Source organism: Parus major, chromosome 2, assembly GCF_001522545.3.
Source record: "Parus major isolate Abel chromosome 2, Parus_major1.1, whole genome shotgun sequence".
In the NCBI taxonomy this organism is placed as follows: domain Eukaryota; kingdom Metazoa; phylum Chordata; class Aves; order Passeriformes; family Paridae; genus Parus; species Parus major.
In genome coordinates this window covers 28,738,659-28,761,333 of record NC_031769.1, presented here as the reverse complement: position 1 = coordinate 28,761,333, position 22,675 = coordinate 28,738,659, and the positions used below count along the sequence as shown (strand labels likewise).

Below are 22,675 nucleotides of genomic sequence, written 5' to 3'. Positions count from 1 at the left end.
TTGCAGGTATCCTTGGATTTTGAAAGTTATACTTCTGAACTCACACACCCTTTTTCTGTCCAAGATCAATTGAAAATCATGAAGTTTTTCTATGAACCCGTGTTTAATTTTGATATATTTTTGGATTCTGTCATCTGATGTAGCACTGAATTTTGCTAACTATGTTAAGAGCTGTACTACCATTGCCTAGTTTTGTAATTCTTTCTTGTGGATTGCATCAATTTGGTTTTTGAATTTTAAAGGAAGTTTTTGTAGCTACATCTCTCTTCCATCCCTATAAGTACTCAGAGCTGTTTATGTTGTACAGAAGGATATTTTAAAAGCACTTTATTTTAAAGAATTTTCCATATATGTTTGATCAAATTATTATGTACTGTTTGTTAGGGATTATCTGCGAGTTGTATCAGCTCTGTGTTAATCCTTTAACTGTTTAGTTGTTTGCCTTCTTCCTAAGCTATTGCTAACTATTCTGGTTTTGGGCCTGGAATAAAAATTAAGAAAAGACTTCCTATGAAATAAAGTTCATCTGTATTCCAGAGTTGACTTTATTCTTCTTATTCTTCTCGATTCATTATATATTAACCTATAACACATTATATTATCCTTACTGGTAAATTTTGCTGTCATTCAGTCAGTTAATAGATGTACCCCAGAATTCTGTAGTTCACTGTTACTTTCAGATCCTTTCACATTAAATAAAACATGGAAAAGTACCTCTGACTCATATACAAACCATATTTTTCACTTTTTTATATTTCCTTTGGAATCTGATTCCTACTTTTATTTATGCAATCGAATTCTATAGTTTTCTCATTTAAATTTCACAATAGTATTTCTCCTTCTGGTTTTCATTCTTTACTTTCCATGTGATATCTGAAGCCACAGCTGAAAAGCAGAATTGCCAAAGAGAGAAAACAATAGACAGGTAGCGGAAGTGGTGAGCAAAAGGTACTTTGGGTGAACATGTTGTTCATGCTCATTTCTCCTTCTGACAGCTGGCATTTGAAGGTGGAGTTGAAATTTTTTATAGTAAAAACAAAGGTATGAATTTTACATGTTTTATCAAGACTAATTTAAACTATATCTGAGGTACAGATACTTGCCAATAATGATTTGTATTAAAACCAGTAAGATTTAGAATCCTAGATTAAGTACACTGTGGATATATTTGTGACAAATGAACAATTCGTATCAGAAATAGTCACGTCTTTCTGAGAAAGCTACTGTTCTTGGGAAGCCACCAGAACATCACAACACGCTGGCCAGAAGCCATCCTCAGTTATTTCACCTGAAGTACATGGTGTTTGTTGTGTGTGGTATCAGAAAGTACATATCTACCCACTGTAAGGCCGAATGAGTTTGTTATTGCCAACAGCCTCTGCTGGAACTTTCATCCAATAAAATAAATGAAATCTAGTCTTGATGATCTGTTGATTTGGGTCTTGGGTGTGTCTCTCTACATAAGATGGGACTGGAAACCTGGGCAGTGGCTATTGTAACTAACCTGTTCTGATGATTTGTGGTGCTTTTTATGTTTTTGCAATTCTTTCAAGAGGAGGAACTGATTCCAAAATAAACTTCAGAAGATTCCCCAAGTTACAAACCTTAAGTACAATTGCAAGTGACACAGCAGTTTGAATTACACGACTTAAATACAAGGATTCATGGACTGTCTTTTGAATACAAGAAGCTAAGCTTCTTGAATTTTGACTGTTTAACTTAACTTGATTTCATAACTTAGAATCTGAAAAAAAGATTTTTTAAAATTCAGATATATATATAGAATAGCACTATTATATATATATATATGAACTTTAAAAAAACCTTTTTTTAGGATTATAAGTTATCAAATAACATCATATTAGTGCATGACCTGTAAACAGTGGGTGCAGGCAGAGTCTCACAATTGTGCTATAGTTCTGCTTTGTAATGCTGCTTATGAGACTTTTCTAGTTCTTTTCATTTGAGCTGTATTTCTCTGCCAAACACTGTAAGAAATTGCAGAGTAACTGATAGCATTTGCTGTTATAAATAGCTTCAGTCTTCTTGATAAAATTAATGTCCTGGAGCTGGTGTGCAATGACATCATTCACAAATCAGTCTATTGCTTGTTTTCCTTATTTTGAAGTTTATTTTCCATTTTATATCAGTAATATAATCCAGGCATTTCAGTCCAAAACAGTACTTCTTGGGTGGTAAAACTCAATAGGTATTTAGTCCCATGCCTTATAAATCTACTAGAGGCAAATTATAATTGTTTTGAAATACAATGCTTGTCATAACTTATTACAGTTTATGTATTATCTATTGTGTAAATACAGTATTGGTTCCTTTAAGCACATACCAAAGTCAAAGCAGAATATAACATCACAGTGGCCAACACAGGGACCCATAGAATTGTCTTGGGTCCATGGCTGCTTTCTCAGAACATTATTGATTAAGCACAGTAAAGGACTGCTTCTACTGACTGATTTGGCTTTAGAGCTCCTGGTGTTTACTGACTGCAGGATATGAATGTGGTTGCCACATATTTAGATATTAGAAAAGAAAATGTTTCACTGAAAGAGTGGTCAGACACTGGAATAAGTTGCCCAGAGAGATGGTGGAGTCACTGTTGCAGAAACAAGGATTCATATACAATGCCTTTACAATCTACTTCCCTGAGTGCATCCTAATAAGGTGGAATGAATCAAGAAATGTTTTGGAAAAGATGATTTTTAGCATAATTACAGTTTATTTTATAAATAGCTCTGAATTTTAAAGTATGTTCTTTCTGATATTTAGGTTGATGCTTAGAGATGTCCTGATTAATTATTTTAAATGTCATTGCAAAATTGTAATCCCCCTAATTGATATTTATTATCATTTTGTACAACACTATTTTTTTATTTGTGAGTTTGCTTGAACAAATTAATTCTAGTGTATCTTCATTAATCTTTCAGATTGGTCATAAAGAAATATGCAAAAATTAAAATTGACACTTCAAATTTCCATCCTAGTATTAGAATCCTGTAAAAATACATTGAAAATATTAAAAGGAAGAATATGTCAGACAGTTTACTCTCAATAAGAATAATACTCTTGGCATATTTATGCATTGCAACTATAAAATATTTCAGTAGTGATTTTTTGACTTAATGACTCTCTCTATAAAAGCAAAACCTGTGTCTTGGAAGTGTAGATTTTTGAATTCATTGCTTATATTGTCCAGGATATTGGTAAGAATGCAAATATTTGAAAAAAAATCGAAAATTTCAGGGAAATGGAAGACAGGAAGTTTTCTTCTACTGCATGTTTCTATAATACTGTCTAGTTTATATACTGTAAAAATATGTGCTGAACCATCAGTGCTACAAGAAGAGTGAATCACTGAGGCATGGACACAAGAATATTTTTTCAGGTGAAGATTAGGCTAAACAATTCAGGAAATCCTTTCTGCTAGTGTCTGATCTGGTTATAGGAAAGGGTATGCAGAAACCAGTGGGAAATAATCAAAATGCAATAACTTAGAAAGGATTTTTAAGTCCCATCTTTGAACTGGAACAAATTCACAGACAACCTCAAGCACAAGACAGCCTGTGTTTTCCTAAGGACCTTAAAAGGAAAGTATTGCTGTTATATTTGTTTGACTGGGAGAATGGAATCTCATTTTAAGCATATAAAAGGGTGTTAAGCAGCAAAAGTTAATGCAAAAGTTTTTAGCAGGTAAGGTCTAGTAAGTAATGGAAAGATAATCTCAGTAGTTATTGTGAGGGGGACATTGTGACTGAGAACTGGGAGAGTCAAGAGAAGAGGCTGTGGCATGTCTGTTCTGCTGCAGACATAATTCTGCTGACTGAATAGGCAGCAGATTTATGGAAGCAGAACATGCAGGGTAAAAGCTGAGGCCAAGAGCAGGCACAAGGGAATACATTTTGTTGAAGACAAAAGAGATATTGTATCAAGAGAGGATTTAGTGGAAATGGAGTCAGAGATTACTTCTTTTGTCCAGGGGAAACTTTCAAAGCATGTCCATGAAAAGCCAAACCACACATTTGTCTAATCAATACAGGCTGAGGAGATGAACAATGTGAAATCAGTGCCCATGTAAAAAGATACATGCACTTCTAAATGCAGCTGTGAATTTGGAAGCAAATACTTAAGCTGGAAGGAAAAAAAATAAAAGTGAGTCAAAGTCAGAGAAAAAGTAAAAGTTGTGCTTTCTAGTTAAAGCTAACACCTAAATTATTTGAATAGCAGAACATAGGTTTTTAATTCTGGATAAGTCTTAAGCAGAGCTACATTGCTTTCCTTTTTTACCAAACAAATCTATGACATAAATAGCTTTGCAAGCTCTCAAAACTGAGCTCACATGGTGAGTGCTGGGATTCATATCTGTGCCATCCAGTGCTCTCACTTGGCTAAAAGACCTTTTAGTGAGTATTATTTCCTTGATAGCTGTGAATACCAAGACCAGAACTCCACAAAATTAAGCTACTACATTTCCCTTAAACATAAATGTTGTTATTATTATACCGTTTCTATTTAAAAAAAAAAAAGAAAATTGACTTTTGAAAATCAATTTAAAATTCCTCAGCATCTCTAATCGTTAGATGCTGTCAATTTTTTTGCTGTGAGAGTGGAGGCAACTTAGTGTTCTGTTTGCTTTCACTTTTGACTGTTATATTCAGAGAATAATCCAACAATTTTGTTAAACCCTCTAAATTACTCTTCAGTTTGTTTTAAATATTGTTCAAAATTAGCATATTTTAAAATACTTTAGACATGTTGCAAATTAATTATACAAACCTCATGATTATCATGATTCTTACATCACTTCTAAATATTTGCAACAGTAATTTAGATGAATATTCCATTTTTATAGGGAAAGGTGAAAATCAAAACCACTTCCATGCAGGCAGTCTACAAGAGAGTCTACAGTATCACCTCTTCTACCTTACTGTTTTGGAAAAATGGCAGTCCATTTGCTTATGAAAAATACTAATGTCATCCATCACTGTGAAAATAACATTGATCACTTGTTCAGTCCATGGATTTCAATTAGCTTTGGATGACCCAAATTTTAAAGTGAGGACTGTGTGATGTGATAAACTTTTACACATCATGTTTCATCATGCCCTTGGAAACTTCCATATATAGTTTCCTAAATGCCTAGTACAGAAGGTACTAGGGAGAACCAAACTTAGCTGTGCAACCAGTCACAGAAATATTTTAAGTTGCAAGTAGGCGCAAGATGATATTAGAATTTTTGAAAGGAAACTTTTGGTATAACAGTTTAATTTTAAGTGTTAAAAGCTGTAAAACATAGTCTCTTCTGTTATGCAACTCAAGATACAACATACCTGAAGAACAGGCTTAACACTGAACGCTAATCTCATAAAAACCAGATGTGTTCATAGCTAACAAAATATTTCATATGCCTTATTTCTAATAAAATATCTTAACTATAGAGTAAAATTAATCCATCTGCTAAAGCAGGACTCACACTTTTTTATTATTTTTTAAAATTCTATTTAATTCTGTTTCTTTTTAAAGCTTTAAAATAGCCTTTCTTCTAAATGCACAATTTTTGGTTATTTTACAAGAATTTTATCACTTGGATATATTTTCATTTTGAGTGCTTTTGTTTGTATATAGTCAGGCTATTGTGTTACATGATTTGGACTGATACTTGTTGGCAGAAAGAGAGAGAAGTCTGTCTTGGCAAACCCTGATTTTTATGTAAAAGAACATCTGTGAGTTCTATCTTTGTGGTGTATCTGGACCCTCATAGCCTAAGAGAAAACTAGAATCTAAAAGCAAACACATCTGTCCCCTTACAACTATAAGGATTATACAATTTGAGTTTAAGGATAAGGATTTATTGGTGAACCCTGAGGAATGCTACTAACTGCTTTATCTGTTTGCAGTGTTTTGCTGCAAGGAAGGTTATGTGCTCTTTTCTGCCTTCCTATCACTGGGCTTCAGTCAAGGGGTTTTTTTTGGAAACTGGCTATTTACCGTCCAGCTATGCCATGGTTTAATCAGTAGCTAGTGGCAGGAGAGATTCCTCTATTTGATTTAACAGATGATCAGGTGGGGGTGAGACTCAGAGCAGCCATCACTTGGAAAAGCTTGGAAAAGACCTCCAAAATCATCAAGTCCAACCTTTGGTAGAATGCCACCATGCCCCCCTTAATCATATTGCAAAGTGCCACATCTACTAAATTTTTGAACACTTCTAGGGATGGTAGCTCTACCACTAGGGTAGAGTTCCACTTGGGTAGCCTGTTCCAATGTTTAACCATTTTTCAGTGAAAAAAATGTTTCCTAATATTCAACCTGAACTTTCCCAGATGCAACTTGAGGCCATTTCCTCTTTGTCCTCTCACTGGTTGTCTGGAAGAAGAGTGTGATCCCTGCTTGGCTACAACCTCCTCTCAGGGAGCTGTAGAAGCAAACGGCCTTACTTGCATCCACACTTCCATGGGAAGATACAGTGTCGGGTGTTTGCCATTCCTCTTGGCTACTCAGTGAAAACAGAGCACTTTACCACAGTGGTTCCCTAGTGTCTTTTTCTATTTTCCTGCCCCATCTGTTGTATTAAATGCAGAGTGTTCACTGCTGCTTTCTGAACCTCTGTTCACACCAGATTTTAAGACTCATCCTTCCTTTGTGATTAATTATTCAAAATTCATATGCTCTCACAATTGCTTAGCTGAAAACTTTAAGGACAGACACTCTATTTGCACTGGCTTTAGACTACGGACAAAGGATGAAAAAGGAATAAAGAATAGAGAAACTGAGAGTTTGGATCAACATTTTCAGGAATTATTATTTCCTTGTGCCTTTTGAGTTCATGAATGTGCCTTCATGAACTTAATTCAGTTCGTGTCCTAGAGAGCTGGTCAGATAAGCTGTTCAGTCTTAAGTGAGTAGGTAAACATAATGTAGGCAAAATACTTGAAGGAAAACAATAGAGTGCAAATGCACTTTCTCCATTTGCAGCAGTTTTGAGTGTATTTGAGCATACCTGTGCTTAGAGGTACTTTGGCTCATGGTGTTACTCATGCTTGCAAGAAATTTAAATTCCTTTTGTGCTTTTTAAATTCACTGTGTGAAGGCTGCTTTGGAGCTGGAACAAGTTTGTGTTTTGTGCAAAAGAATGTTGAGAACAATCAGAATTACTGCAAAATTGATGTGTTAAAACCTAATATTGATGTGAGAGACAAAGGGAATAAATCTTATTACTAAATTCTGTTGTAACTTGTTTTACCCCTGCTGACTCCTCTCCTCTTACTCTCCAAGGAGAGATGTCACCTCATGTCCTTGTAACCTTTTGTCTCATTTCTTGATGCTTTTTTATCAGTCTGTGTTGGTTTTTTTTCATTTTTGGGGTTTTTTTGTTTGAGGTTTTTTTTTTTTTTTTTTTCTTTGGTTTGCATTTTGTTAAATGTAAACTAGCTTGCATAAAAGTATTGAATTGCAAGTAATTTATATGTTTGCATTCCAGTAGGGTGTAGAGCCTCAGTTATAGAAAGGAAAAACAGAGATGGACATAAACTGTGCCTTAACATCACAGACATGCAGTCAGAGAAGTAGAATCTGAGTGATAAGATGAAAGCTGTAGGATGGACATTCAGGTGTGATTCAAAGATGTTTTCATATTTCAGTGTGTAACTTACAGTTTTTATGATTTATTCTGCAATCAGTCCCTCCTCACAGGATGGATGAAATGATGCAACTTGAGAGCCACTTTGCATGCAACTCACTAGATTCAATTAAAAGTATCAAATTAGGGAAATCTGTGATATCAAATGACTAACAATGAGCTTCTGAACAGCCACTCCCTCTCACTGTCTCACTGCCCAAAACACTGACATTTGAGTCACTTTAAAGCTGCTTTTGAAATTTTGAGAGAACAGTTTAAAACCAATTGCGTATTAGATCTCCTGTAGCAAAATACAGTTTAAAGTTGAAATTCAGTCTCTGCAACTGCAGAGTAACCAGGCTCATAATACTGTCATTACTTTGGTTTGTATTTCTGTAACCAAGATTGGAATGCAGCCTTTACCCCACTGAACTGATTTTATCATCCTGAAAGTTTGGAAGCCACAAGGCTCGATGTGAACAATAGCCCAGCACATGTCTATGCATACTTTGTCCCTCAGTATCTCTTGGGTTCCATTTACTTCTTTCTCCAAAGGAGATTTTTATTTTTATTTTTTTTGGTTTTTTTTTTGTTTGTTTTTTAGAAGACCAAATTTTTTTTTTCCTCTGAACCATCTCAAATAGATTATCTGTAATCAAAAGGAATATTTCCAATCAATTCATTACTATAGCTGTGTGCCTGTATTTCAGATTATTCACAGTCTGTAGGAGTAGTATAATGAAGATTTTAATGACTGAATATTGGCATGTGTCCATTTTAACAAATGAACACATGCCTATTCTTATTTTGGAGATCTGGATGTCTATTATGCCTAATACTACATATAAAGTTAGCACTTATAGAAGGGAAGAAAAATATGCTTTAGACTTGAAGAAAGGAACAAAAATTGCTCACATTTCCTCTGCACTGATTTTTAGCTTCCCCCAGGAGATTCAAATGCATCACTCATTCTTTCCAAAAACCTTACAATTTTGTTAGTCACTAATTAAAAGTTGTCCAGTCTTTTTATACAACACTGATAGTCACAATCACAAATTGTATGTCACAAAGTATATGAAACTGTTGCAGCACATTTGTATGCAAAGTTCTGTAACTTGTGATAGTGAAAGCATTTCATGTCTTGTACTACATATTATCAACTTATATGTTTGTGAACTACTGTGCTTGTTTTTTCTTGAAAAGTGACACAACCAGTCTATGTTGTCAATGCAATATAGTATAGAAAGGGAAAACCTCTAATATTGAAATATACGGTGTTATATAGACCATAATTATGAACTTTTAGCTTGTGCTATAAGTTTATTGAAGAAGCCCTGTGTTGTTTCCTCTGTCCCCATTAGGTAGGTTTTGGAAATTTAGGAATTTATTTTTTTTCTTTTGTAATACAGTTACACAGATGAACCCAGATCTTACTGGGTAGAAATGTCCTCTGTGCTTTCTTGAAGATTTTTTAAAATTATTTATTTCACCTGCAGTATATGACACAGTTTACCTATCAGACAGAGCCTCTGACATTAATATAATCTCGCCTGACCTGTAGCAGTGGCTTTTTTTTTTTTTTTTAATTTCGGGGTTGAGATGTGTATTTAAACTCTGTTTTTTCTTTTTCCCCCTTCTGACTTGCTCCCCTATCACTTCTCTCTGTCTTCTCTACAAACTCATTTTTGCTTTCCTTCTTATTGCCAGCTAGGGCTAGAACAACAGTCATCAAGTGAAACAGGGCTTGAAAGTGCTGCATTTCTCTGTTTATAATAGGAGAAAATCAGCTGAACTGTGCAGAATTGCTTTTTCTCTGCTACTAGCCCCACGTGTCAAATGCAGTCATACAGAGCCATAGCTACTTGTCTTTGCTTGGTGCCTGGAGAAGTGCAGCAGTTTGTAAATGCTTTACATTATCAGGGTGTTATGTTTTGCAGGAGGCCAGTACCTCTTAACCCATTTTTTCTCTCTGTGTGTTTGGTGAGTCTGCTCTGTATTTGCAACCTGGCTAGTTGCAAAACTTAATGCTGCAGCCCATTGAAGTATTGATAGACTCTCACAGTGGAAGAGACACCAGAGCACCCACCACACAAACACACTGAGATGAATGCTGTTGAAACTTCTTCCTGAGGGGAAGTGCAGAGGCAGGCACTGATCTCTTCTTTCTGGTGACTGGTGACAGGACCCAAGGAAATGGCATGAAGATGTGTCAGGGGATATCAGGAAAAGGTTCTTCACCCTTAGGGTGGTTGGGCACTTGGAACAGGCTCCTCAGGGAAGTGGTCATAGCACCAAGTCTGGCAGAGTTGAAGAAGTGTTTGGAAAATATTCTCAGGCACATGGGGTGATTTTTGGGGCTGTTCTGTGCAGATCCAGGAGTTGGGACTTCAATGATCCCTGTCGGTCCCTTTCAGCTGAGGTTATTCTGTGATTCTATATGCTGTTGCTGTGTGGAAGGCTTAAATCCCACTTCCACTTGAATTTGTTAGTGCTAGATTGATCCCCAGCTTTCTAAAAGCAGACAAATGACTTGCTACAGCTTCAGTCAACTTCAGAAAAATCTTAGATTTTCAGCAGGTTGCAGAGTGCAGGTTTGTCAGAACAGAAAACAAGGTTCCTGTGCCTCTGAAGAATTTCAGCTTTCCTGTACTGATGACAAGAAACATTTTTTCCTTCCCCTTAAAAAACCCTGATGGTGTTTTGTACCAGAGTGGCACCTCATATATGTGTAGGTAGCACAGTAACATATATTATCATGAATATATTTAATACTATAGAATTATTTGGTAATATGCTGTATTAAGAGACAACCTCTAAGAAACCTCAAACGTGTAATAAAGTTTTGCAGGCAACAACATCTGTTAAATGACCTATTTCTGCCAGTACTTTTGTACCAGTCCCATACAGGTGGCAGAACTGGCTTTTAGCTCAAGCATTAGGTAGCTTTTGGGGCAACTTAGAGGGCAAGATGATTCACAGGCATTGTGCTGTCACTGCTGGCACACTCACTGTTGCAAAGAGCTTCAATCAGATAGTGGTTAAGTGCTGAATGAAAACTCTTGCCTAAGCTGCAGTGATTGAATGCACTTGAAAGTGTTCTTCATAACAAACTCTTCAGAGAATTTTTTTTGGTCCAGGAATTTTTATTGATCATTCAGCATGGTCACGCAAACAGTGTTTTTTACAGGGGAAAAAAAAGATTTGGAGAATGAACCGTGGTTACCTACATGCTGTAGAACAAGTAGATAGTGGAGCTGTTTTAAACCTGCTGATTTAGGGTGAATCTGTCTATTCTTATCATACTAGAGAAAGAAATTCTATATGAGTTTTTGTTTGTTTGTGCTGTTTTGTTGGACTTTTTGTAACAAAAGAACGAAGTTTACCTTCAGGTTCAAATCTGTGAATCTTACATGAAAAGATAAGAGCAAAACCACTAGAGACTTAATCCTCACAGACTCCAGAAGATTTAAAATATTTGTTTGTTCTCAATAGATTAACATTTTAAATGTTGGTGGCTCTCCATTTTCTTTGTATAAGCTATAAGAAGCATGGCTGATCAAAAGTACGAGAGACAGTTATAGTACATGTAGTACTGTATATAGTATACACTATACTATAGTTATATACTATAACTCTAAAGTGTAGAGTTTCATGTATTTATGCACAATTTATCCGGGTTTGGCTTGATTAGCGTGAATGCATGACCATTTAACTGCAGGGAATTAACTCAGATCTATGAGAGTTCACTAAGTGGTCTGCTAAACTACATTAGCACAGAGACAACTTAGTTCTTCCAATGCCACGTCACTTTTTTTGAATCCTCATTGCATCCTCAGTATCTAGATTTCAAAATTATTTATATTTTGAGGAGTACCCACTAATGAAAAATTGATTGCACTTTCTTAGTTCAGAAAGGAAGGTTGTGTGTACAGAGGTTCAATTATGAACCTGCTCTAGTAATTTTGAACCCAGCTACCTATCTGAACTGAAGTGCTACTTTAATTACTTATGTATTATTTAAAAGAAAACCTAAAAATATTCAGAGAAATACTTTTCTTATCTTTTAGGATGATCTGCATAGCTATCTTCTTATTAAGATAAATTGTTACATTGAAATCGTGTATGAGATGACACTTATCAATAGATCCTTTGGCACATGGATTAAAAATTTGATATGGAAGAATTTTAAGAAGAAAGGATACCTCAGATTATTTTTTACTGTTACAGAAATTGATGTTGCTTTAATATGTAGATGCATGCCAGTACATATCTTGAGAGGGAAAAAATGTTTCTTTGTGAATCTACTGATGAATTCCTCATGGTGTGATTAAACAACAAACCGTGTTAGATCATTGATTTCTCGTAGTGGAAGAACCTCAGTCCCTCTTCAGAACAACTGTTTCAATTAAAAGTATTAATTGAAGAAGAAAATGTCAAGTCTTGAGGTTTTTGAGGCTAGATTCTCCACTCAGTTTCTCTGAGAGAGAGCAAATAAAACACTCAGCATGTGATGTCAGGCAAGTTTTGGAGGGATCTGGTATAGCCTTAGTATAAGTTGCAGCATTCCGTGAAGTTTTAAATTAGCGGCAGCTCCTCTTGTACTGCCAACAGTCTTTTGCAAGATGCTTCCCAGAGCAAAGACTGTTTCAGCACTTTTTATTTCTGCCCATGTCTCCTGGTGTACCTGGTGCACACCCATATCCCCAGTGTGAAAGGGAGCAGTGGGCATGGGTTCCTTCTGTTGGCACCAATCCCTAAGCTGGCAAGAATGTGCAGTACAGCACAGTTACTGTCTTCTAGTGTGGTTCATCACTCTCTTCTTCTCTGTTTTAGTGGGAAAGGTGTCTACAGAGTAGTTAGTTTTTTTTTTTTTAATGACTGTTGTGCTTATGTGGTAGCAAGATGGAATTTATGTCTCAGTCTGGGGGGCACTATTTAATTGTGGTTGTATGTATTCTTGATGTATCTGGTAGGGACAAAAAGGCTCAAGTGTCACTTCCCAGTGGTATGTAGGCTGTATCCATACTGGTAAGTAAAAAAGGCCAGCGATGGTTCTCTTGTCCTAGGGCTAAAAGGCACAGCATGCCTCATCTCCATATGGCTACATTCTTGCTTCCCAAAAGAGGGTGGCCTCATTCAGCCTGTCTCTTGGGAGCATTCCTTGGCCTGTGCTGTCCCCTGAACTGTGCCCAGCCATTGTCTGGAAACATGTTAGCTGTCAGGAGCCAGAACTGTGCCAGGGAGCAGGCTTACAATGGAACAGCAAGGGCAGGAGCATGCCCGCGTGCCAGCACATGCTCCGGCCCTCTTTTTGTCCCTGGAACAAACAACTGTGTTAATACTGATATTGCCTAAGTTTAGCAGTGTCTTTAAATCCCGTTTTCAGGCTTTCTGTCAGCCATATTATCAGGACTATACAATTCTATTAATTTTAAAAAACTTTATTTAATGGAATGTCAAATAATGTTACAGCAAAACAGAGTGCAAATAATGGAACGCAGCAGTTTTATTCTTTTGGCAGTACAAGACAGAGGTAATACCTGCAGAGGCTTTCTTTTTTTTTGAGCTGAAAAGGGTAGGTGTGTTTTTCAAAGTATTCTTAAACTGTACTGCTACATATGTAAATTGAAATGCATATATGTGAAATTCCAGTTGGGGAAAAAAATAAATCCTAAACAGATTGAAGCAAGGAAATGAATCTTAAGGGAAATGTTACTAAATATTCAGATATCCTCACAGTTTCTTAAATAAATGCACATTTGTAAAATATCAGATTACATATTCCAAACACAACATTAACCCTGTCCCTGTAGCCATTCCCAGTCTTAGTCCGCTGACCAGAGAACCCCTACAGTCAGAAAGTCTACATCAAATAAATTCCAAGTATGAGTTATAGCCATCACACAATATGGTTGCGTTGGAATATTTTTACTATTTAATAATAGAGAAAGTAGATATTTTATTTTGGAATCAAAGTGCTGTTATGTGGATTTATGGTTTATAACATTGGCAGTGTTTCTGAATACTTTTTTTTCCAAAGTAATATAAAGTGGTAAAACTTTTTGTTTTAGTTTATAAATGTAGTTAATAATCTGTTCAAATAATAAAAAATTCTATTTATTAATAGCCAGGAAATGTTTGGGGGGGTTGGTTTTTCTTTTTACAGGAGAATCATTTAAATCAACTGGGTGAAATGAATAGACAGTGAATATCACAATGGTTTGGGGGGAGTTCATGGCACACCAGTTGATCATGTGGAACTTCAGTTATTAATCCATTAAAGTCATTGCTGCCTCCAAGACTTCTCTAAAGGTCACAGTCTTTTTTAAGAATTTTGTTAATGAGGAAAATAACTATTCCTGTTTGATCAGTCCAGTGTGTGCAGGGCTGTGCACTCACCGACTGGCGTGCCAAAGGATGTTCTGTGCCTGGAATTTGCAGTGCTGAGCAGTGGGTGGGCAGTAACGTGTGAGAGCTCTTGTGGCTGCATGAGGATTTGTATTGATCCTGCTATTCTGACATCCTGGGTTTTATCATGGTTACAATATAGGCAAACACGTTGGGCAATTAAACAAGTGAAGACATGGTTCTGCTTGATTATTTGACTTCCTGCAACTAATAATGAGATTTTTGAAAGATTTAGTGCTATGCTATTCAATAGAAAAGAAGTTTGGAGGCCTGTATGTGCAATGGAGTTAGGTGTGGTAGATTAAGTTTTTCCTGGCATCCTTATTGAAGCTTCCCTGTAGGCACTATCAGCTGTAATCAGCATTGTTGCCAGAAATAACACTGCAGTGTCAAAACCATTGGTGTTTTAAGGGTATAGTCAGAGGACTTGAAGTGTTCACTTGCTTGTTTAAATTAATAAAGACACACAGGATTTTTTTCCTTTCCTGGGTTGTTGCTGAATCCTGTAACTTTATTTCTTTTTAATATTCTTTAGAAAAACTTCTGGTGTTCAAATCACATTGAAAGTATCTGTTTGCAGGCAGAGTAATGGCCTACAATAAAGTCCTGGCAGGATTTGGAAGAGTGAAAGAGTACCTAAGATATAATTTTGCTGTTGGATCAGTCATTGTTACGCCTACACTTTGAGCAATGTGTTGCCTTTCAGTTGCTGAATTTTTTTCTGTTTTTGTTTGCTTGTGTTAGTTTTTTGGGATGGGGAGTGGTTGTGATAATGACCAGAAATTATGAGCAAAAGTTTTAAATTATGCCCAGGCAGTCACCATCAGATACTACAATAATGATTCCTATCATAAGAGTGAGTCTTGATTCTCAGAAAGGTACAGGATAGACAAATTGAAATTCCTGGAGGAGTCCAGTATTCCAGTAAGACTGTGGCTCTGAGAGTAAAGCAAGTTAAAGTCAGCAGATACTTGACCTTTGTGGCAATGATTTCTCCTGCACTCAGAGTCTGGCTCCTGGGCCCAGGTGCTGGACACCCTTCAGTGAATGGGTGACCCTGAGATTAGAATGGAATAATGTTACTGGGAAGGACCATCAGCACAAATCTATAATTAGTAAACCCCTATGACAAATGCTTTAAAGGACTGCCTTATTGAAATCCTCAGTGTATATACTTCATGCAGTAGTTAAACCATCAACTGGAACTGTACTTAGAATAAGAAAATATTTTCTATTACATTTGCTGTCCTAAATGAGATGATATATGTTCCCTTAAAGAAAAACACTTCTGTTTATTTCCAAAAAACAGACTTACAATGACCAATCCTACACAGGGGGCAATAGGTTTCCTGAAGAGTTACAAAGATAGTATTAATAATTGGACTATTAGAAGTGAAGTAACTGTAAAGCTTGCAGTTCTGATTTGTGCTGCTTACTTACTATGTTTCTGTTTTTGAACCAATATCAATTCACCAGTCAGTTTCAGTGATTTTCAGACCACTTCTGCATGCAGGTTTCTGTACACATTACTTTGCTACATTGCCTGCCTGACAAATATTACTCATAATTCTTTGCCTGTCTTTCCTTCAGAACATGGAAATTAGAACTAAAGCCTTAGATTTTGCTTTAGAAAATACTTTTTTCAGTCTAAAGGAATCTCATGGTGTCACTTTCAATCTCTCCTGTGAAAGTTAAATTTCTTTCTCTTGCTTCCTTTTATGTTCAGAAACTTGAATAATTTATTGCTGCAAAGGAATGTGTACCGAATCCAGTAACCAACAGAGGATGTGGAAAGATTTATTGGGAGAAACATTAAGAGCATTCCTGGCCAGGTGTATTTTATTTCTTTCTGTGAAATGGAAAAAAAAAAATACTATACACCTCCAGCCAACTTCAGATATGGCTGGAAGCCCATTTGGAAGACAGTGTCTGTAATTGCGAAGTGCTTCTTGAGATAAACTGAACAAAAAGTGATGAAGGGCAGAAGGAGATTTGGCATTGCTGAATAGCAAGAACTGTTGCTCGATTTTGAAAGCAACTGCAGTGTTTGCCATCTGAGTGGGTGTGTGCATGACTTCCGCTCTCCTTGTACTTTATCCAGCAGTTAATACCCATGGGAAATGAGGAAGCTAACACCCTGCTGAACCAGAGAAGTGAATTCTGAGTTTGCCTTTGCACCCTTCATCCATGACAAAAGGTTCTGAAGGAGCAGGACCTCAGTAGACTTCCACACTACTTGCTTAACTGAGAAGGTATTACTCAGTGAGCAGCAAGGCATACATCATGAACATTTTTATTCTACCACAGGTTTTTAGAACTCAAACAAATAATTTTACTGCATACTGGCATATATAACATGAATTTGTGAGGAGTGTAATCTTTTGCAAGAGTACAAATTCTAATTTATTTATTTGATGATAGTTAGGACAAAATTCTAGGCAAATAGAAAAAACATTTTTTCCAGAATGATTGATCAATTATACACTAGATATTTCTAATTCGATCCAGTTACCTCTCTGGTATGTTTAATTTCATTTACATAAGTAACAAAGTTAGTAAGAGCATTATCATAGAATCATAGAATAGTTTGGTTTGGAAGGTCCTTTAAAGGTTATTTGCTTACTCCAGCCCCCCTGCAGTAAACAGGAACATCCTCAACTAGGTCAGGTTGCTCAGAGCCCTGTGCAACCTGACCTTGAATGTTTCAAGGGATGGGGCATCCACCACCTCTCTGGGCAACCTGTTCTATTGTTTTACCTGCCTACTATAAAAACTTTCTTCTCTGTATCTAGTCTGAACTGACTCTATTTTAGTTTAAACCATACCCCTTGTCCTGTCACTACAGACCATACTAAAAGGTCTGACCCCATCTTTTTGTAGGCCCTTTTTAAGTGCTGAAAGGCTGCAATAAGGTCCTTCCAGCGCCTTCCCTTCTCCAAGCAGAACAACTCCAACTCTTTTAGCCTTTCTTTATAGGACAAGTGCTTCAGCCCTGTCATCGATTTTTGTGACTCTCCTCTGGACCTGTTTCCACATTGAGAATATTACAGGGACACCTTTTCACCTTTTCCCTTTCAGTTTGTCCTTCAACTGAAACTTTGTAATCTCCAGCTCCCCTCTGTGCTGGTTGAGTTGGCAGGTCCCTTCAGCATTTGCCTTATTTATTAAAGAGCAAGTTTTGATATTCTGTTTTTGTATAAATTGTGGAAATGGTTTCTTCTTTGTCCATTCGTCCAATTTCTTAAGTGTTCTCTACAAATTCTTCCTTCTTTCAGAATCTTAGAAAAAGAGGCAAAAAGATGTGGAATCAAACTACTCCATCATCCTACCCCAGGCAGGAAGCTCTTTCTGTATCACATTTTACATGGATGTGAGTCACATGTTATAGGACCCTCACAATGAGTTTCCTTGATCTGTTCTCTAATCTCTTCCATTGTATACTAGTCCTTACCCATTGCTTCCATCATGGAATAAATGGAATAAATGGATAGATAAAACCTATTGTTTTATCCATCATGGCTATGGAGAACAGCTCTTGATTTCTCTTTGTAGATTTTCCCTACTCTAGAGTTTTGTAGACCTTTCTTTTTCTCTGTTGCTTTTCAGAAATTGTTCTCTCCTATTTCTAGCTCCAGGGATATCTCTGTGCCTGACTACACCTTTTGCTATTTTCCCAGTGCACAAATGGGAATCTTACTGGTAGCAAGAGGCCAACCTTTTGTAGTCCATACAATTTAGAAAACTTGGTAATTAGACAAAAGAATCTTTCAAATGTGAGCTGGTGTGCTCAATTAGAAGCACAGAATCAACATCTCATTTTATTGCTGTTTCCTGTGCTGGTTTCTATACTTGCCTATTAAAACCAGACTACTTTTTGAAGTTATTTGATACAAAAGTCAGCCAAATCCATTGAAATCTTAGTGCTTAAATGCCTTTGTGAATTTAAGTAGTTGGTAGACTACAGATGGGATTCAGTAGGTGCTTAAAGTTGCAAGTCTTTAACTCTGCTACTCAATTAAATCCTGTATTTTGTTCCATGTTTTCAACCCCAAAAATTTTTACTGCCTTTTCGATTTTAAAATTCAGTTAGGAGCCAGTGACAGAATCAAGTTTTTTGGTGGCCTCTGAGTGGATAGAATTCTAGTAGTTTTGCATCAAGGAGGTTGGAGAAAATGGTTATTACTATGAAATTACACTTTCTTAAAATAAAAGTTTTAGAAGTTCTTCTTCTAATAAATAGCTTTGTTTCTTCAGCAATCATATGGCAATTTTCCACAACAGAAAATTTATTTTAAATATTTACTTTTTTCCACTTTTATAAATATGTTGTTTACTCTACTCCCTCTTTTTTTCCTTTTCTTTTTGTTCCAGGACCCTTTGCTGCTTCAGGAGACAGTAAATTCTGCTGCTGCTCTTATCATGGCGTTAATAAAGGACAGAAACCCGGAGCTGATTGGCCAGCTGTTGGTAGCATAAGACCATAAATCATATGTAGCTTTTGGAAATGTTAGTTTTTCATCATCTGTTCACCAAAGGTCTTAAGCCATTTTATTCTTTGTTGAAAACTCTGGATTTATGCCATTTATTAAGATATTTTAACAGCATATTTTTGATATTTAAAATACAAGTCTAATATTATGTGTGAAGTAAAAGGAAATAAAAATAATTCTGAGATACACTGGGTATATACTGTGAGAAATGATGCTGAAATGTTTTTTTAAGGTACTGATCATTTAAAAAGGTGCGCAAAGGACACCAAAAGCATTCATGCAGGATTGTCTTTAACCATGGCTGTGTGTAGTACTCTGTGACTATATGACTTATGTTTTATTTCAGATAAATTAATCCTAAAGCACAGCTCATCTACTTTATGTGAAATTATTTAAAAATTGCTGCTGTAATACCTATTAGTGGATGTAGACTTCCTTACAGAGCGTAGCTTTCCTGACATAAAGAGAAACGCGTATTGCAGGAAGTGTTGGAAATGTCAGGTACCCATTCTCTATGGAATGAAGGTAACCTCCAATCAAAGAAAAGATACACATGGGTGCAACAAGGTGCTAACCCCCAGTTTTCCAGATGCAGTATGCTCTGGCTGTAGCCTCCTTGGTGCTACACTTCTTCCAGTGCCCATGTGCCATCATTCAGAGCTCCTGTAGCTCCACTGAAATAGGAAGAGTCTGTTAATTCATGTATAAAAATACAATTCTCATCTCTTGCAGGTTAGCAGATGTATGTAGTAAATAGCAGTAAGGAGAGCAAACATTATGAATTCAAAGATATGCTGCATTGACGGTCAAGAGGGGGTGGACTGTTGGGACAGGAAGATGAAATGGTGAATGATTATTATGTGGAGTATCTCCAGGTATCACAACCACTAAGAGCAATACAAGCAGTGTCCCTGAAAACATGTCTTTCCCTATGCATCAGACACAGGAATTTTATCTCTCCTGCCATTTGTGAAGGGACTAGGTTAGTGTCTTACATACTTGATATGGCTGAAATGAGGTCTTGGAGAAGTATCCCCACCAGAAGTGTCCAGTGAGTCCCTGATTCAGTCTGTCACTGCCAGTTCTGCAAATTTCCCTCTAAAAACAGCATCCCTCCCCTTACTCTCACCATGTTCCACTCCCTCTGGTGCTCAGACAAAACTTAGGATAACAAACTCCCTGCTTAGTCCCTTTCCTCTTTCCCTTCACATGACTATTTATTATCTCTGGTTTAAATCCCTTTTAGAAGCTGATCTTGGTCCCAAACTTCCTGCATTGCACAATAAAATAAAGAGTTGTTAGCTGACGGTTCTCTATCCAAAGCAGACATTTTTTTCCACATCCAAGTCATGCAAACATAACTAAGTTCTTGTGCATCATCTGCTTTCTTCTTTGCTTCTTTCATCTCTACTTTGATTAATAATTTGTCCTTTTCTGACATTGTACAACATAAGTATTCACATTAGCTCTGTGCATGGCTATACAATAGGCATATTTTATTCATACATATATTCATGTCTGTTCATATGCAGAGCACACAAATAAATGAAGAACTAAAGAATTTATTACTGGTATTCATAATTTAACAGGACAGCTCTCACAAATAAGTTTTCTGAATATGCTTTTACATTAATAAAATTGATGAAGGAATTTGTCCCACAGGCTTTTAAAAGACATGATGAAAGATGTCTCTTTGACAATATTTTGTTATTCTTGTTTGCTTGAAGACTAAAATGCAATCTGTGATATGTTTTCCCCAAATAATAAGGTGAATTTAGAAAATCCTTTCTGCTTTCTATCCACTCTAATTTATATATTGTGATACCGCATTAACATTAGTTTGTGTGCAACATCTTTTGTATAAACAGTGCTTTTATTTTTTAGGGTTGTTTTACTTACCTCGTTCTCCTAAGAGGATTTCAATCAAATTAAAAATGATACCACAAGAACTGCTATAATTAAAAAAAATTAAATTATAGTTGTTTATGGATTTATTTTGAAAAGCGAACAGACAATGCACATGAAAAAGTAAGTTTTGGGTCAACCAATATACTTAGTACTAATCCTAAATGGAAGATAATAAGTTTTATTAATGTACTGTTAATCATTGCATTATGGGTTTTTAATCTTTAGCAATCTTTTCAAATAATCTACAAACACTGAAAAGTCCATTTTGCTGGAAGCAAATACACAAACAACAGAACTACTAAAACAGATCACAAAATACTAAAACTGCAGTAAAAAAAACCAAAAAGAAACTGGACTGTGATTAATGCTATTGTGTATCCAAACCAAATTTAAATGGGTTTTTGGGTGATTGTTAGTACTTACAATGGGAATAAAGATATAAAATAAAATTAAGAAACTGGCTGATTGTTTTTTGTCTGTGCATAGCTTCTCACAAATAGCAGTATACATGAGAAACTTGGCAGCTTTTGTACACACATGCTGTTTTGAATTTAACTAGTGAATCAGTCACCACCCATATTGCTTTGAACATTTGGACAGAGATAACAGAAAGTAAATAGAAGCTCAGACTCTGCCAGCCTTGCTTACCTTACTCGTCAAGCACTCTAATTAGTATTCCTTGGGTAGTGTTCATCAGAAAAGGGAATGCAGAATGTGGCCCTAGAAATGCTTTTCAAAACTGCAAAGTTGAGTGAATTAGATTTGTATACTGAAATTAACCCACTTAATGCAAAATCTGAAATCTGTATTACTTTGTCGTCAGTCAGTTAGGTAGAAGATTTTCTATTTAGTCTTTTTATTCTTTAGCTTTTCAGACAACTTAGCTTAAAAAAAAAATTACCTGATGGTCCTCTGACGAAGAAGAACGAAATGAAAAGGATGTAAGATGGTGGCATTATAAACAAGAAGCCTCAACACCCCAAAACAATACCAGAAAGCAGAGAAAGAAGGTGAGCTGTTACTTATTGTAATCAGTGGCGTAATAGAGTCAACTTTGGTTGAGTTTATCTTCATAACTAATGTAGGCTGCAGAACAAAAATTTTCTGGATGCCATGGAGCCTTTGGTGTATTCAAATTTGTATTTCTGTGTGACACCAAAGTCTCATCATCTCCACAGTGCTGTTCTAGATGCCATCCAATGAGAAGCTTCCAAATGCATAAAGTTTCCAATTAATGCTTGGCAATTTCTGAAGATACAGGAACTTTTCTTGTCTCTAGGTCATTCCACCAGAGAAGGGTTGTACTTGGGTTGCTTTATTCTCCCTGCCTCGGACACTTGTCATTTCTCAGTGCTTTTTGTTTGGCTTTTATTTCTGAAGAACACATTCACTTTAAGACATGAAAAGGTTTTGGTTTTTTCATTTTGTATCTCCTTCCTCTTAATCTGTAAATTGAATCTGAAAAATTCTACTTTATTTTATCAAGCGTCCACCACTGTGGAAGACAATCCCTTCACTGCTGTTGAGGAAGGTTTGGGGGTTCAGGGAAAGGCTTATGTTAGCAGTGTTCCTGTAGGCTGGAGTCTGGGGCAAGATTATTCCTGCCTAATTCAGTCCAGTTTTGCACCTGATTTTGAATAATTTGTAAAGGCACACAGTTCAATGACTAATGCCCTGTTCTGGATGCCTACAGTGATATACCAAAGGCAAAATGTGAAAATGGGTTCAGATCTTTGTGCCCCAGTCCTGCACTTTCAACTTGAGACTGGTAATTTTTTATGACATCTGTCTCCCTCAGCCCATTTCCCAGCCCAGTTGTTTACCAGAATTCAGTTTTTCTTCAGCTTCTGGCAAGCACCAAGGAAAAGAAGCAGTCACTGACACTGCATTTTTTCCCAGTGTAGGTTGATTTTGATTGACAGGTCTGTAAAGCACTTGTTAAATATACATTTTCCTTCGTTATTTCTTCCAGGAATATTCAATTAGTTTAGCGATCTAAAAAACACAAATTTCAGCACCTGTACTGAGGAAACAGTCCCAACTGTGAAAATACTTTTTGTGACAGAATAAAGTCACTTCTCTTGCATACACCAACCTGGGGAGCATAGTAGCATTTCTTAATATATTTATTCCAAGGTTAATTTAAATATACTTTCAATATTTAGATTGAAATGGCTCTTGTCCTTCATCCTGCACCTATTCCTGTCTCAGAAACTAAAATTATAATTCAGTGAAAATG

General features: G+C 36.3%; 1 protein-coding gene across 2 annotated transcripts in view; it reads left to right on the top strand.

Annotated features, from left to right (window-relative positions):
- The window catches only part of CRPPA (CDP-L-ribitol pyrophosphorylase A), a 106,751-nt gene extending 85,856 nt beyond the window's left edge, over positions 1-20,895 (top strand). Inside the window, exon 10 of one of the 2 annotated variants that reach the window (XM_015617276.3) lies at positions 18,410-20,895. In XM_015617276.3, the coding sequence (XP_015472762.1) occupies positions 18,410-18,514 (105 nt within the window). In that variant the 3' untranslated portion in view covers positions 18,515-20,895. Of the gene's footprint in view, positions 1-6; positions 1,365-18,409 lie in introns of those variants that run through there. The other variant, XM_015617274.3, reaches the window with a different exon arrangement.
- The last annotated feature ends 1,780 nt before the right edge of the window (positions 20,896-22,675 follow it).